At 39.7% G+C, this 14,516-nt stretch overlaps 1 protein-coding gene across 1 annotated transcript in view; it reads left to right on the forward strand.

Moving 5' to 3' along the window:
• FRK (fyn-related Src family tyrosine kinase) overlaps positions 1–12,940 on the forward strand; it is a 102,520-nt gene extending 89,580 nt beyond the window's left edge. The window contains exons 6-8 of the mRNA XM_010856573.1: positions 8,606–8,787; positions 10,455–10,620; positions 11,000–12,940. Coding sequence (XP_010854875.1) covers positions 8,606–8,787; positions 10,455–10,620; positions 11,000–11,208 — 557 coding nt within the window. The 3' untranslated portion in view covers positions 11,209–12,940. The remainder of the gene's footprint in view (positions 1–8,605; positions 8,788–10,454; positions 10,621–10,999) is intronic.
• Positions 12,941–14,516: the final 1,576 nt, after the last annotated feature.

Genomic DNA, 14,516 nt, shown 5'->3' on the forward strand with positions numbered 1-14,516 from the left:
AAAAAAGGAATTTAGTTTAGCGAATCCTATAAATGTCAATTTAGCAAGCCTTCTATAACCCAAAGGATATTTACTATGGCATATCTGTGACAATGAATGTCTTAACATTGAATTGCTCAACTACTCTTTAATAGGCTGTATGCTGTGTACTCAAAGGGAGGAAAAATATTTATGTAGTGGAAGAACAAACTGTTTACCATAGACATATCAGAGTACTTAAATGCAATGTGAAAATTGAAGAATAGATGTTTTGCCTGATGCTTTGTTTCCTACAGTAAGTAATTGAACAATATCAGGCATGGAGCAGTATTTTCCATGGCCCAGAATTAGGAGACATAGAATAGTTTGCGGGGAAGGGAGGGAAAGTTACCCTCATTTTTGTCTTTGCCAGTTTTTGACAACACTGTGCTTGTTGGTATTTAAAATACTTCCAACTGCTAGAAAACATTAGAATGTTTAGGCTAAAAAGCAGACACATACTATTACCTTATTTTTACATCTGCTTCCTGTAGTCTGAGAAGACTTAAGGGTGCTGTAGAATTTTGGTGTTTATTACAGATGAATAATTTAATAAACAACAATATTATAAGCATTAAAATGAGATGTTCAAAGAAATGGAGATCAAGTACTGAGAGAACAATTCATGCTTAAAGAAGAGGCATTTTCTATACTTTCTTGACATGCCAGAGTGGGACTGATACAATGTATGAGGTAAAGGGAGGTGAGAAAAACAGAACAAAGATGTCAGAAAGATAGAATTTTCTTATTTCAGGGTGACTGGTGAAGCTGGTGATATTAAATTGCAAAACTAGATAGGAACAAAGAGCATAAGACCTGCTAACTGTTAAAAACAAAAAATATACCTAGCTCCCTTGCATAAATATATCATATTTAACAGTATTGTGTTACCCACCATAGGGAGACTAACCTCAGCACTGACTCCTTTTGCCTTATCCCCAAGGACAAAAGTACAGGAGCCATCTCAGGTCATCTCTAACAAAAATGTTTTGTCAAATGATAAGCCTTCAGGCTGTTAAACAGCAACGTCAATTCTCAGTCCTCAAAACTAACAGCAGTGTTCAATTCAATGGATACTCTCTCCTTCTGGAACCACTACCTTCGTTTGGCTACTGGGACACTTCATCCAGTGGCCTTTTCTCCTTTCTTTCTTTCTGGTTTTTCTCAGTTTATGTGATTTCCCTCATCTCCCCTACCTCTGGATATCTTGGGATTTTCCAAAACTCTTTTGCAACATCACTAGATTCCTTGCTAATCTCAACACTCTTATTGTTTAGTAACACTTATGTGTTACCAATTGCCCAAATCATATCCCTCCATTACTTCAGAGTCGTAATCTAACTGTCTTTATAACTTCTCTATGTGAATGCTGTATCAGTCTGGATGATGTGGGATAATGTGGGTATAATGCAGTAATGAACTCCTGCAAATCCCAGAGGCTTGACACAAGTATTTATTCTTGCTCATGCTACATATGAAAAATAGACTGGCTAATGTCTCAGGTCTGTTGATCACCTTGTCAGGAGCAGGAAATATGACTAATCTCATTCTGTCTGTTAAAGTTTCTGACCAGGAGTGACAGAGGTAACTTCTGTGCCCTGTTTATTTGGTTAAATCAAATCAAAGGGATGGGAGAGCACAACCCTCTAAAGTGCTTAAGAGCAAGAAAAAAACAAAAGTTTATAAATAGCCCTCATTTCTATTACATATATCTATTGGATATCTCAAAATAACATGTCCAAAAACCAATCTCTGATATTATCCTCGGTAACCTGCCCCTCTTGAGGTTTTTCCTTCTCTCATGATGCCAACACACAGGCTTACTATCTCAGTCTTCTCTACTCTCACATCCTATGTCAGACCAACCAGCAAATCCCACTGGCTTGCTTTTGAAACATATCCAGGATTTTACCACTTCTCAACACCGCTACTCCAGTGCAAACCATCATCAACCCTCTCCTGGATTCTGCAGTAGCCTTCTAATTGATGTCCCTCTTTAGGTTCTTGACCCCTTACATTTCTTCTTAACACAGTAGCTGGGGTGCTAAGTCTCTTCAATTGTGTCTGACTCTGTGTAACCCTAGGGACTGTAGCCCACCAGGCTCCTCTGTCCATGGGATTCTCCAGGCAAGAATACTGGAGTGGGTTGCCATGCCCTCTTCTAGGGGATCTTCCCAACCCAGGGATCAAACCTGCATCTCCTAAGTCTCCTGCATTGCAGGTGGATTCTTTACTCACTGAGCCATCTGGGAAGCCCCTACTCATTTCGTAATGAATGATTTATTTAGATAGCTTATTTTTAGTCTCTTCTAAAATACAACTCAGTTTTAGTGCTTGAACAATGTCAGGGGCACAGAAGGTGTGCACTAACTCTGTGTTGACTAATTGAATGAATAAATGATGAATAGATTAAGTTGGGGCTATTGTGAACCTAATTTGAGACTTGGGGTTACACTTGTTTTAAGACTCTTGATATTCAGCTTGAATGCCAGGTACACTTATATTATGTTGCAGACTCCTTTGACATTGAGGATTTCTGTGGCCATTGTGTTTTACTCAGGGTTGAGCATGAACTCTGTTGTCTTCTGGGTTTAGCCATCAGGGTCGAGTTGACAAAGGCCTTCATTTGCCATGATTCTTAGTAGCCAGGGGGAGTAATGAAGGTGTGTTCATTACAGGCAATTCCTTCCCAATCAAGAGGGTTTCATTTCAACAAAGTGGTCTTAAAATGAATATTCCACTCTTAAACAGCCCATCATGATAAATATTATTAAGCTGAAAGGCTCTTGAGTAATGGAACATTATGAAAATATTTCCTTGCTGCAGATGTAAATTTTCGCAGGTCTGTGAACCCTTATATCAGTTTTGACATATGGCTGTTGTATTAGAAGTGTGCTCTGAGGTTGTACACATTTCCTAGGCCACTGCACTCTTTCAGGGCAGGAAATGTATTACTCAATTTCCTTCACTGTTGTGCCTGTCAGTGAAAACCTTTTTATATCCACTGTAATAGGATTAGATGTTGTATTTGATAGTTGAAATAACACATTTTTCTATAGAACCATCTTTGTAGTCCCTAAGCTTGGCTGAATTTTTTTTTTTTTTTGTAATAAACTTCTCCAAAATGGGAGAAGCCTGTCAAAAAACTTTAGCACTATGGGTAATTGATGCCTGGTATTTCTTATTGAAACTTAAAGAGGATAAATACCTGCATCTTTTTAAGTTTAGTTGGGCTTGTTTGCTTTCCAATAAATACTTGTAGAGCATCTAGTATATGTCAGTATATTTTCTTTTCCTATGAATCGAGCTCCAGCATGTAGTTCATCATTCTCATGGACAGTCCACCTAGTGGACTGATGCAGACAGGGATGTTTTGACTGAGATACCCTTTAACTGAACAAAACTATAGAGCTATTTACTGTTTGTATGAATGGAAGTCTCTTCATCACCCCTGACTTTTGGGTGCTCTGGAGTGTAAGGCGGATTTTAGAGAGGCAGTATAGAATAAATTTGAGTCATGAAATTTCAGTCTCCAGCATATCCTGGATTTGAATCTCTGCAATTTATTACAAGACAACCCCGATGGTCCAGTGGTTAAGAATCCACCCGCCAGTGCAGGGGACATGGGTTCGATCCCTGGTTGGGAGGATTCCACATGCAACTAAGCCCCTGCACCACAAGTATTGAGTCTGTGCTCTGGAACCTGTGAGCCCCAACTACTGAGCCCAGGCATCCTAGAGCCTGCGCTCCCCAGCAAATGAAGCCACAGCAGTGAGAAGCCTGTGCACCACAGCTGGAGAGTAGCCACGGCTCATGGCAGGCAACCAGAGAAAGCCCACATGGCAAGGAAGACTCGGGGCAGCCAAAAATCAATCAATAAAATATTAAAAAAATATTATTTGTTCCTCTGAGTCCCAGGAATCCCTATCAAACAGGGCAAACTACTTCCTGTAGTTTCTCTGAGTATTAGATGAGGTGACTTACTGGAAATCAACCATATGGGATGGTGGTAGGAGAGGAGCATATATTTTTAATTTTTTTCTTTAAAGAAAACTTTATAGCACTTACTATGTGACAGGAATGTTTCTAAGTCATACACAAGCATTAATTTAGTTCATTCTTCTAACAACCTCATGAATTCTTATCATCATCATCCCCACTTAGCAGTTGAAGAAATTGAGGTATGGAGAGGTTAAGTATAGTAACTTATTCAAGATGGTTGCATGAGAATTCAAACCTAGGAAATCTGGCTCCATAATCCATTAAAAAAATAATTTTATTTATTTATGGCAGTTCCGGGTCTTCATTGCTGCCCAGGCTTTTCTCCAGTTGTGGCCAGTGGCTACTCACCAGTTGCTGTGCAGGGCTTCTCATTGCTGTGGCTTCTCTTGTTGCAGAGCACAGGCTCTAGGGAATGCAGGTGTCAGCGGTTGTTACTTCCCAGGCTCCAGAGCACAGCCTCAGTTGTTGTGGAGCACAACATTAGTTGCTCCGTAGCATGTGGAATCTTCCCGGATCAGGGATCAAGTACGTGTCTCCTGCATTGGCAGGTGGATTCTTTACCACTGAGTCACTAGGGAAGCCCCATGGTCCATGTTTTAAATTGTATACATAGCACTGATATTTTCCGGATATCAAACTTCTATCTATTGCTGCACAACAAATTACCCCAAAACTTAGTAGCTTAAAGCAGCAAACATTTATTTCCTCACAGCTTTTGCAATCAGGAATCCAGGTGCAGATGAGCCAGGTCTCCTGGCTCAGGGTTTCTCACAAGGCTGCAGTCTTTTTATTTGCTTGTAAACAGGATTGTTTTATTGTCTTCTCTTTCTGATAGTTCATTATTAATGTATAGACATGTAACAGATTTCTGTATATTAATTTTGTATCCTAAAATTTTACTGAATTTATTTATTAGCTCTAGGAGTATTTTTGATGGGGTCTTTAAGATTTTCTGTATACAGTGTCACGTCATCTGCCAATAGTTAACGTTTTACTGCTTCTCTTCCAGTTTCTTTCTTTCCTTGTTGATTGCTCTGGTGTGGACTTCCAATACTGTGTTAAATAGAAGTGGTGAGAGTGGGCATACTTACCTTATTCTGGACCTTAGAGGAAAAACTTTCTGCTTTTCACTGTTGAGTATGATGTTAGCTTTAAGTTTGTCATCAGTTCAGTTCAGTTCAGTCACTCAGTCGTGTCCGACTCTTTGCAACCCGATGAATCGCAACACGCCAGGCTTCCCTGTCCATCACCAACTCCAGGAGTTCACTCAGACTCATGTCCATCGAGTCAGTGATGCCATCCAGCCATCTCATCCTCTGTCATCCCCTTCTCCTCCTGCCCCCAATCCCTCCCAGCATCAGGGTCTTTTCCAATGAGTCAACTCTTTGCATGAGGGCCAAAGTACTGGAGTTTCAGCTTTAGCATCATGCCCTCCAAAGAAATCCCAGGGCTGATCTCCTTCAGAATGGACTGGTTGGATCCACTTGCAGTCCAAGGGACTCTCAAGAGTCTTCTCCAACACCACAGTTCAAAAGCATCAATTCTTCAGCGCTCAGCTTTTTTCACAGTCCAACTCTTATATCCATACATGACCACTGGAAAAACCATAGCCTTGACCAGATGGACCTTTGTTGGTAAAGTTATGTCTCTGCTTTTCAATATGCTATCTAGGTTGGTTATAACTTTTCTTCTAAGGAGTAAGTGCCTTTTAATTTCAGGGCTGCAGTCACCATCTGCAGTGATTTTGGAGCCCCCCAAAATAAAGTCTGATGCTGTTTCCACTGTTTCCCCATCTATTTCCCATGAAGTGATGGGACCAGATGCCATGATCTTCATTTTCTGAATGTTGAGCTTAAAGCCAACTTTTCACTCTCTTTCATTTTCATCAAGAGGCTCTTTAGTTCTTCACTTTCTGCCATAAGGGTGGTGTCATCTGCATATCTGAGGTTACTGATATTTCTCCCAGCAATCTTGATTCCAGCTTGTGCTTCTTCCAGCCCAGCGTTTCTCATGATGTACTCTGCATATAAGTTAAGTAAGCAGGTGACAATATACAGCCTTGATGTGCTCCTTTTCCTGTTTGGAACCAGTCTGTTGTTCCATGTCCAGTTCTAACTGTTGCTTCCTGACCTGCATATAGGTTTCTTAAGAGGCAGGTCAGGTGGTCTGGCATTCCCATCTCTTGAAGAATTTTCCACAGTTTATTGTGATCCACACAGTCAAAGGCTTTGGCATAAATCAATATTACTCAAGTCCTATTTAAATACACTGCTTGTATTAAACACACACACACAATGCTTAGGTCTTTCTCATTTGAAAACTTTCCTTGACTCTATTTAATTTCGTTTTCTTAATTATAAAAGATGACAGACATGTAGAATGGAACGTGTATTATTTATGCCCTTTCTACATATATATTTATCATGTAATTGTAAAGTGAGCAAATAAACAACTATGCAGCCGATATGCAAATCAAGAATAAGATACTCAGCATTCCAGAAACTGCTCTAGTACCTTATCAATGACAATCCCTCACTATCATGAACTTCATGATAATTGCTCTCTCTTCCTTGACTTCATTTTCCTCTGCCTGCGTTTTGTTATTTTCCCGTCTTAATAAGGCTTTTGGAAATTGATTTCTCTTCTTGCTATCTCCATGTCCTCAATTCCCATTCAGCCCTTCACCTTTTATACCCCATCTCCAGTGAGATTTTCTTCCTGTCACTAGTGTCTCCAATGACTTATTAATTGCTATATTTAAGAAATGCTTTTTAGTTCTTATCTTGCTGTATTTATTTGACACTAATGGTGACTTTCTCTTCTCAAACTTTTGACTGTTAGGATGTTCTCTTCTGGTTCTTCTCTCGTTCTGTAGGCTGATTCCTCTCAGTTTTCTTGCAGGTTTATTTTTCTATGCCCACTGTAAATGTTGGCCTTTCTCATGATTCTATCACCTTGCAGCAATCTCAGCAACTTTTAATGTTTGACTTCCACCCATAAACATGACCCTTAAATCCATATCTCTAGCTACACGCTTTCCTTTGAGCTTCCGAACCATATGCTTGTCTTCTTTTAGACATTTCCACTTGGGTAATCCACATGCATCTCTAGTTTCACAAATCTTAAACTGTTTAATTCTGATTAGGCAGCAGCAATGATAGCTAATAAGAACAAGTAGACTTTACTGTGTTCTTCCTATGTCAAGTACTATTTTAAGTGCTTTATGTGTATTAACTCATTTTAATTCTCTTTTAACAACTAATCCCATGAAGTAAGGGCTTCCCTGGTGGCTCAGATGGTAAAGAATCCACCTGCAATCTGGAAGATCTGGGTTTGACCCCTGGCTTGGGGAGATCCCCTGGAGCAGGGCATGGCAACCCACTCCAGTATTCTTGCCTGGAGAATCCCCATGGACAGAGGAGCCTGGTGGGCTACAGTCCATGGGGTCACAAAGAGTCGGAGACGACTGAGCGACTAAGCACACCATGAGGTAATGGTAATTATTGCTGTATATATGGGGAAATTGAGGCACAGGAGTATTAAGCAGCTTGCCCAAAGTCAGGAAGAAATCTAAGGTGGAGCCCTGATTCAAAGCTGGCACTCTAGCTTCAAACCAGTGTTCCCCCCTCTTATAGTAATTACCTCTAAAGTCAGGAGTTGTGTGTAAGACTCTTGACCATAAATTCAATGCATTTTTGGTAATGTTTGGCTTATTCAGACAAGGATAATGATAGTTTGGATTTATGTGAGACAATTTCAATTCTCCAAAAATTTGAAGGTATCTATTAACAGTATAGCATCTCAACTATCCAGGGATGGCTGACACTGTTTCACAAAGTCATCATAAGATAACACTAATCTCTCTGTAATTATCAGACTGGCTCTACTATATAAATTTCCTATACTTCATTATGCAGAATCAGCAGTAGGAGAAACTATGTCTATGAAAGGTATACCATGCCTGGAGAGACGAGCAACCTATTCTAAGAATAACAGACTAAGAAAGAAACTTTAACACATGCATCAAACTTGATGGAGTACAAATGTAATATACACAGTTTATAACTACACATATAGAGCCTCCATTTTTTTGTGAGCTAGTTTTTAAGAACAATATGATGGAAGAATGAGACCTTTTCATTGGCTCAACCATGCAAATTAGCATTATTTTTAGGTTCAAAGACTAAAGAAAACTATACAATGAAAGAAATCCAGAGGCAACCAAATAATTTCCAGGAAGAGATGAGTCAGTGACATGTGGTATTCAAAATGGCAATAGCTGGACTCTTTCAGATATTTATAGCTGTGTTTGGATAATGTGGTACTTTTGCTCCTTTCTCTCAGTAATGTTCATTTAGGGAAGGGAGGGACTCAGCTTTGAAATGTGTTTGAACTCTGAAAATTGCTGCCTCATTAACCCTTCACAGGAAATAGGACGGTTTGTACTGATTATATTTATTTTCTCAACAGATCAGTGCTATGGCACTTAATCCCACTGAGAGCTCAGTCATCAGAATTCTTAGAATTTGCTTCAATATTTCAAATATTCTCCAAATTGAACCTCTTATTTTCTCTTTTTGCCTAGATGATGCTGGATCAAAAATCCATCTGACGCAGCAGGTAGACATGGCAGCCCAGGTTGCCTCTGGAATGGCCTATTTGGAATCCCAGAACTATATTCATAGAGATTTGGCTGCCAGAAATGTCCTTGTTGGGGAACATAATATCTACAAAGTGGCAGATTTTGGACTTGCCAGAGTTTTTAAGGTGGATTTGGCTTTGTTTTAATTAGTTGGTAATGAGTCAAAAGGCGCACAGGCCAGGAGACTAGTAGTATTCCTGCTGTTTTTTTTTCCACAATATTTCTGAGAGTCCTATGGTCCATAGATCCTGTCAGGATACCAAGGCCCTACAGACAAAACTACCTTCTATTTCTGTTTCTTCATCAATTTGAAAGAAACAGAGAAAACAATGACCAACCACATGGGAAAGTATGTAATTAAGTTTGTGGTTGAATTAATGATCAGTTTTTCATATCAGTCTCTGGTAGCTCAGTGGTAAAGACTCTGCCTGCAATGCAGGAGAGGTGGGCTCAATCCCTGGGTCGAGAAGATCCTCTGGAGAAGGAAATGGCAAGCCACTTCACTATTCTTGCCTGGAAAATCCCATGGACAGAGCGCTTGGTGGGCTATAATCCATGGGATCTCAGAAGAGTTGGACGTGACTTAGCGACTAAACAACGATAGCCTCTGTCTGCCTTTGTTTATTTATAAGCAGCACACTTTGTATGTATTGCTGTTCACTTTGTGCCAGACTAATATGCATGCTGCCAGAACTCTACAGCAATCATTGGTTTTTAAAATACTGCCTTCCCCTACCTCCCTCAATTTTGTGACATCAGGCCAGAAGACACTGATATGGAAAGTGTAGTATTAGCTGTTTTTCTCTGAATTTAAATATTTATTTCTGCATTATATCCTAAAATATGAGTGTGGAGCATGAAACACAAGTATATGATTCTCTTTTGATTTTATGAAGTTGTCTTTCCTCTTTGTAAATTAATTAGATCCCCAGTGAGTTGATATAGTAATTTAAATCATTTGGATCCTACATTTCAGTATTAGAAAATGGTTATATGGTAATTCTCAAAGTCAGTGGCTATTCAATACCAGCAGTAAAAAAAAAAAAAAAAAAAAAAAAGGCTTTGTTTTCACTTTTTTTAGTTTGTTAAAGACCAGGTATAAAACCCGTGTCATCACAGACGAATTTCCCATATGTAATATAATGCTCCTTCCAGTACTACTTTTAGCACATAGTAGGATCTCAAAGGGCTTCCCCAGTGGCTCAGCAATAAAGAACCCACCTGCAATGCAGGGGCCACAGGAGTCTTGGTTTCCATCGCTGGGTTGGGAAGATCCCCTGGAGGAGGGCATGGCAACGCACTCTAGTGTTATTTGCTGGAGAATCCCATGGACAGAGGAGCCTGGTGGGCTACAGTCCAGCCAACTGCAAGTCAGACATGACTGAAGCAACTTAGCACGCATACACAGGCTCTCAAATAGGGCTTCCTTGGTGGCTCAGATGGTAAAGAATCTGACTGCAACGCAAGAGATGGAGATTTGATCCCTGGGTCAGGAAGACCTCCTGGATAAAGGAATCGCTACCCACTCCAGTATTCTTGCCTGGAGAATTTCATGGACAGAGGAGCCAGGGCACTACAAAGAGTCAGATAGGACTGAGTCACTAACACTTTCACTTCAGGCTCTCAAATAATGTTTCATTAATGACTAATTTGCTGCTGTACTTATCACCTGAACTAAACTCATTTTGAATCTTTTCCCTCTATATTTTAATGAGAAGTAGATTACAGACGAATGAGGGTGGCCAAAAAAAATACCACTTTAACTTGGCTTGATTCCTTAATGCATTAACAGGTAGAGAATGAAGACATCTATGAATCTAAACACGAAATAAAGCTGCCGGTGAAGTGGACTGCGCCTGAAGCCATTCGTACTAATAAATTCAGCATTAAGTCCGATGTGTGGTCATTTGGAATCCTTCTTTATGAAATCATTACTTATGGCAAAATGCCTTATAGTGGTGAGTAATTCTAAAGTGGGCCTTTCTGCTGTAGGTCACTTACTTAGGTGTGACTTTAACTGCTTTGCCCAGACTTAGAGGGCAGAGTTATGAGGCTGACCACACCATGCGCCTGTGGGAGCATAATAGATAAAATTTGATGATAATGATTTGCATTAATGAGGTGCTTTATTGCCTCCTTATCCTTTGCTCTTAAATTGCAGTCTTATAGACAGTACTTGCTGCAGGATTTAGTCTTGACAGCCTGGAAAGAGAATGGTGGACTTCACAGTTTCTCCGAGGAAGTCAATTTGCTTTGTCCTCTAGGGTATCAGTATCTGTGGATTTAAGACTCTGATTTTCAATTTGTTTTTTGTTGGTTCCATTGTATATGTTTTAGGTATGACAGGTGCTCAGGTAATCCAGATGTTGGGTCAAAACTATAGACTCCCTCAACCATCTAACTGTCCATTGCAATTCTACAATATCATGTTGGAGTGCTGGAATGCAGAGCCTAAGGACCGGCCAACATTTGAAACACTGCACTGGAAATTTGAGGATTATTTTGTAACAGAGTCTTCATATTCGGATACAAATAACTTTCTATGAGGAACACTGAAGAGGAAGAACAAATAATGAAGCAGCAATAAAACCGAATAATCAGTTCAGCAATACAATCATATTAACCAACTGTAAAAATGAATTTCTCTCCACATATTCAAGTGATAAGGTAAATTTGGCCATATGATATAAAAAAGATTAAATGTGCATTTTACCAACTGGGCAATACTGAAGGACAGTCTAAGATGAAATATCATCTCCCCACTGCCTGGCCAAATCAAACGTACTAAACAGAGTTATTTTTCTTTTTAAAAGAGACATACATTTCTATTTATTGTTTGAAATGCCGATCAAGAGGATCAAGAGATGATAGTCAATTTTTACTCAGTGACTGTTGTAGCATTTTCCTGTTTACTGATTAAAGTGGTTATTCATTATTCCTTGGATTGCTGAATCCCATCAGACTGTTGTTATGAAGGAATTTGATTGCTTTGCTGCACAGCAGGACCTGTGCTTTGAGATTTTTTTTTCTCATTTAAAATATCCTGTAACTACAATGATGGCAAAGCCATGTTAAATGACTTGATTGTACTTGGAGTAATTGCACATATTTTTTTCTATGCATAAAAAAATGAAGCAGCTGTTGAGAAAAAGAATTAAAATCTCCCTCATTTTGTAGAAGGAAATGATGGAATTTTTCTATACCTCGATGTGTGTCATCTGAGATTCATCTACATTAGTTTTAGTCTCTTAATGTTAAGAATCAGATTGCAAAGCTGATGACTTATTATCTATGGAAATATGCAAGAAACATGTAATAGCCTGCAAGATCTGAGAAATAAGTATCAAGATAGTTCAGGAAAATGAGAGGAGATCAGTAGGATTGTTTTATGACCTAGGATTTCTGAATAATTAAAAAAAAATGTACCTTTGGTATATAGGCCAGATTTTCAAACTGACTACAAAACAGGTCAAATTCTGCTTCAGATCTAGAGAGTATGAATCAGGAATAATAAGGTTTCATAACCTTGGTTTTAAAACTGTATTTTTTGTCTGGTTAGGCCAAAAGGATTTTTTACTCATCTTAAGTTTTAATTAACCTTTGCAAGAATCTTTTTTCTTTTAAGCAGTTGGTTTATCAAGTTTTGTGCCTCATTAGATAAGTGTAGAGAGTCCTCAAAGAAGGTTTCAAATAAAAATATATATGAAAAGATCTTCTAATGTAAAGCAATATGAATGAAACAATAAGAAAATTTTGAGTACATTGAGAATATTTTGAGTATATTCTCTCTTCTTTCTTTAAAGGGAAGGAAGAGCATTTCTAAGCAGTTACGGAAGCCCCAACACAAAGTAGATTAAGCACTAAGTAAATCTGTAACTCTAATTGGAAGACAGAAATGGTTAAAAAGAAGATAACAGGCCCCGGATAGGGAGTCACTCATGCTAAGCCCCATGTCAGCAAACCTAGACTTAACACTTAACCTAATTGCAGTTTCAGCCTCTCCCAAGAATGTAACCTTTAACCAACCAGTCAACCTGGAATCACTGGGCCAGCACGAGGGAGGTAATCTTCCTGATAGACCCCTTCCATCCCACTTAGGAGGACAACCTTGTCCAAAACAATGCATTCTTGGCTAATAACTTCCTTTGCCCACCCTCTTTTCTGTTTTTAAAAGTCCTTCCTTTTCTATGGCATGGCCTACCTGTTTTCTATTTGTTAAATGAGATGCGGTCTTGATTCAAGAATCACTGAATAAAGCCAATTTGATCTTTAAATTTACTCAGTTGCATTTTTGTTATTTAACAAAGGAGACAGGGTTTCATGAACAATACCATTAGCAATTCAGTGATGCTCTTGTTGTCCAACTCTTTTGAGGCCCCGTGGACTGTAGCCTGCTAGTCTCCTCTGTCTATGGGATTTCCCAGGCAAGAGCACTGGAGCAGGTTGCCATTTCCTTCTCTGGGGCATCTTCCCGACCAGAGATCCAACCTGCAGCTCCTGCAGGATTCCCAGAGATCCAACCTGCAGCTCCTGCACTGGCAGGTGGATTCTTTACCAGTGGCCACCTGGGAATCCCATCAATGGTGTTAACAAAGATTGAAGTCCTTTCCGAACCTTCCCTCTGCCATCAGCATTGTTCTCATTCCTATGATCATAGACGGCCATCAGAGCCAACTGGGGTTGCCTTTTCTCCATCCAGCAAGAAAAATGGGAAGTCTCTGTCTTTGCATTTTCAGCTTGTATAAAAATCATTCTTTTTCTTTTAAGGCAAGTTGGGGTCATATGCCCAGCCCTAGACCAATAACAGACTGTTTTGTGCTGACTTAGAATAAGTTCTAGGCTTCCCTGGTCGTTCAGATGGTAAAGAATCCACCTGCAATGCAGGAGATCTGGGTTCAATCCCTGGGTCAGGAAGATCCCCTGGAGAAGGAAATGGCTATCGACTCCAGTATTCTTACCTGGAGAATTTCATGGACAGAGGAGCCTGGTGGGCTAAAGTCCATGGGGTCACAAAGAGTCAGACACAACTGAGCGACTAACACTTTTGCTTTTTTTTTCAGAATATGTTCTGCCACTGAAGCTGGGAATATGGGTACCTTTTCTGGAGGCAGGCTGGGAGGCTGGCTTATCTGAATAAAATTAGAGAAGTCTGGGTAGCTGTCCGTTAAGAAGAAAGTCCCCTAGAATAAAGTAGCTATGCAATATACATATAATAGTGTGTGTATATACACTTAAACTTTTTGAAACTAAAATGGGCCATGTGGAGCTAACAATTATAGAGTCATTTGGTTCCTTTATGTGTGTGTGTGTGAGTATGTGTGTGTTAGTTGCTCATTGGTGTCTGACTCTTTGGGATCCCATGGACTGTAGCCTGCCAGGCTCCTCTGTCCATAGAATTCTCCAGGCAAGAATACTGGAGTGGGTTGCCATGCCCTTCTTCAAGGGATTTTCCCGACTCAGGGGTTGAACCCTGGTCTTCCGCATTGCAGGCAGATTCTTTATGGTTTGAGCCACAAGGATTATTGAATAGCAAATATTTGTAAGGGAAGGTCAACACTAATCTTTCTAATTATTTGACTATGTATATTCAAAAGCAGAGACATTACTTTGCCAACAAAGGTTCGTCTAGTCAAGGCTATGGTTTTTCCTGTGGTCATGTATGGATGTAAGAGTTGGACTGTGAAGAAGGCTGAGTGCTGAAGAATTGATGCTTTTGAACTGTGGTGTTGGAGAAGACTCTTGAGAGTCCCTTGGACTGCAAGGAGATCCAATCAGTCCATTCTGAAGGAGATCAGCCCTGGGATTTCTTTGGAAGGAATGATGCTAAAGATGAAACTCCAGTACTTTGGCCACC

The sequence above is a fragment of the Bison bison genome, unplaced genomic scaffold (assembly GCF_000754665.1).
Source record: "Bison bison bison isolate TAMUID 2011002044 unplaced genomic scaffold, Bison_UMD1.0 scf7180017864373, whole genome shotgun sequence".
NCBI lineage: Eukaryota > Metazoa > Chordata > Mammalia > Artiodactyla > Bovidae > Bison > Bison bison.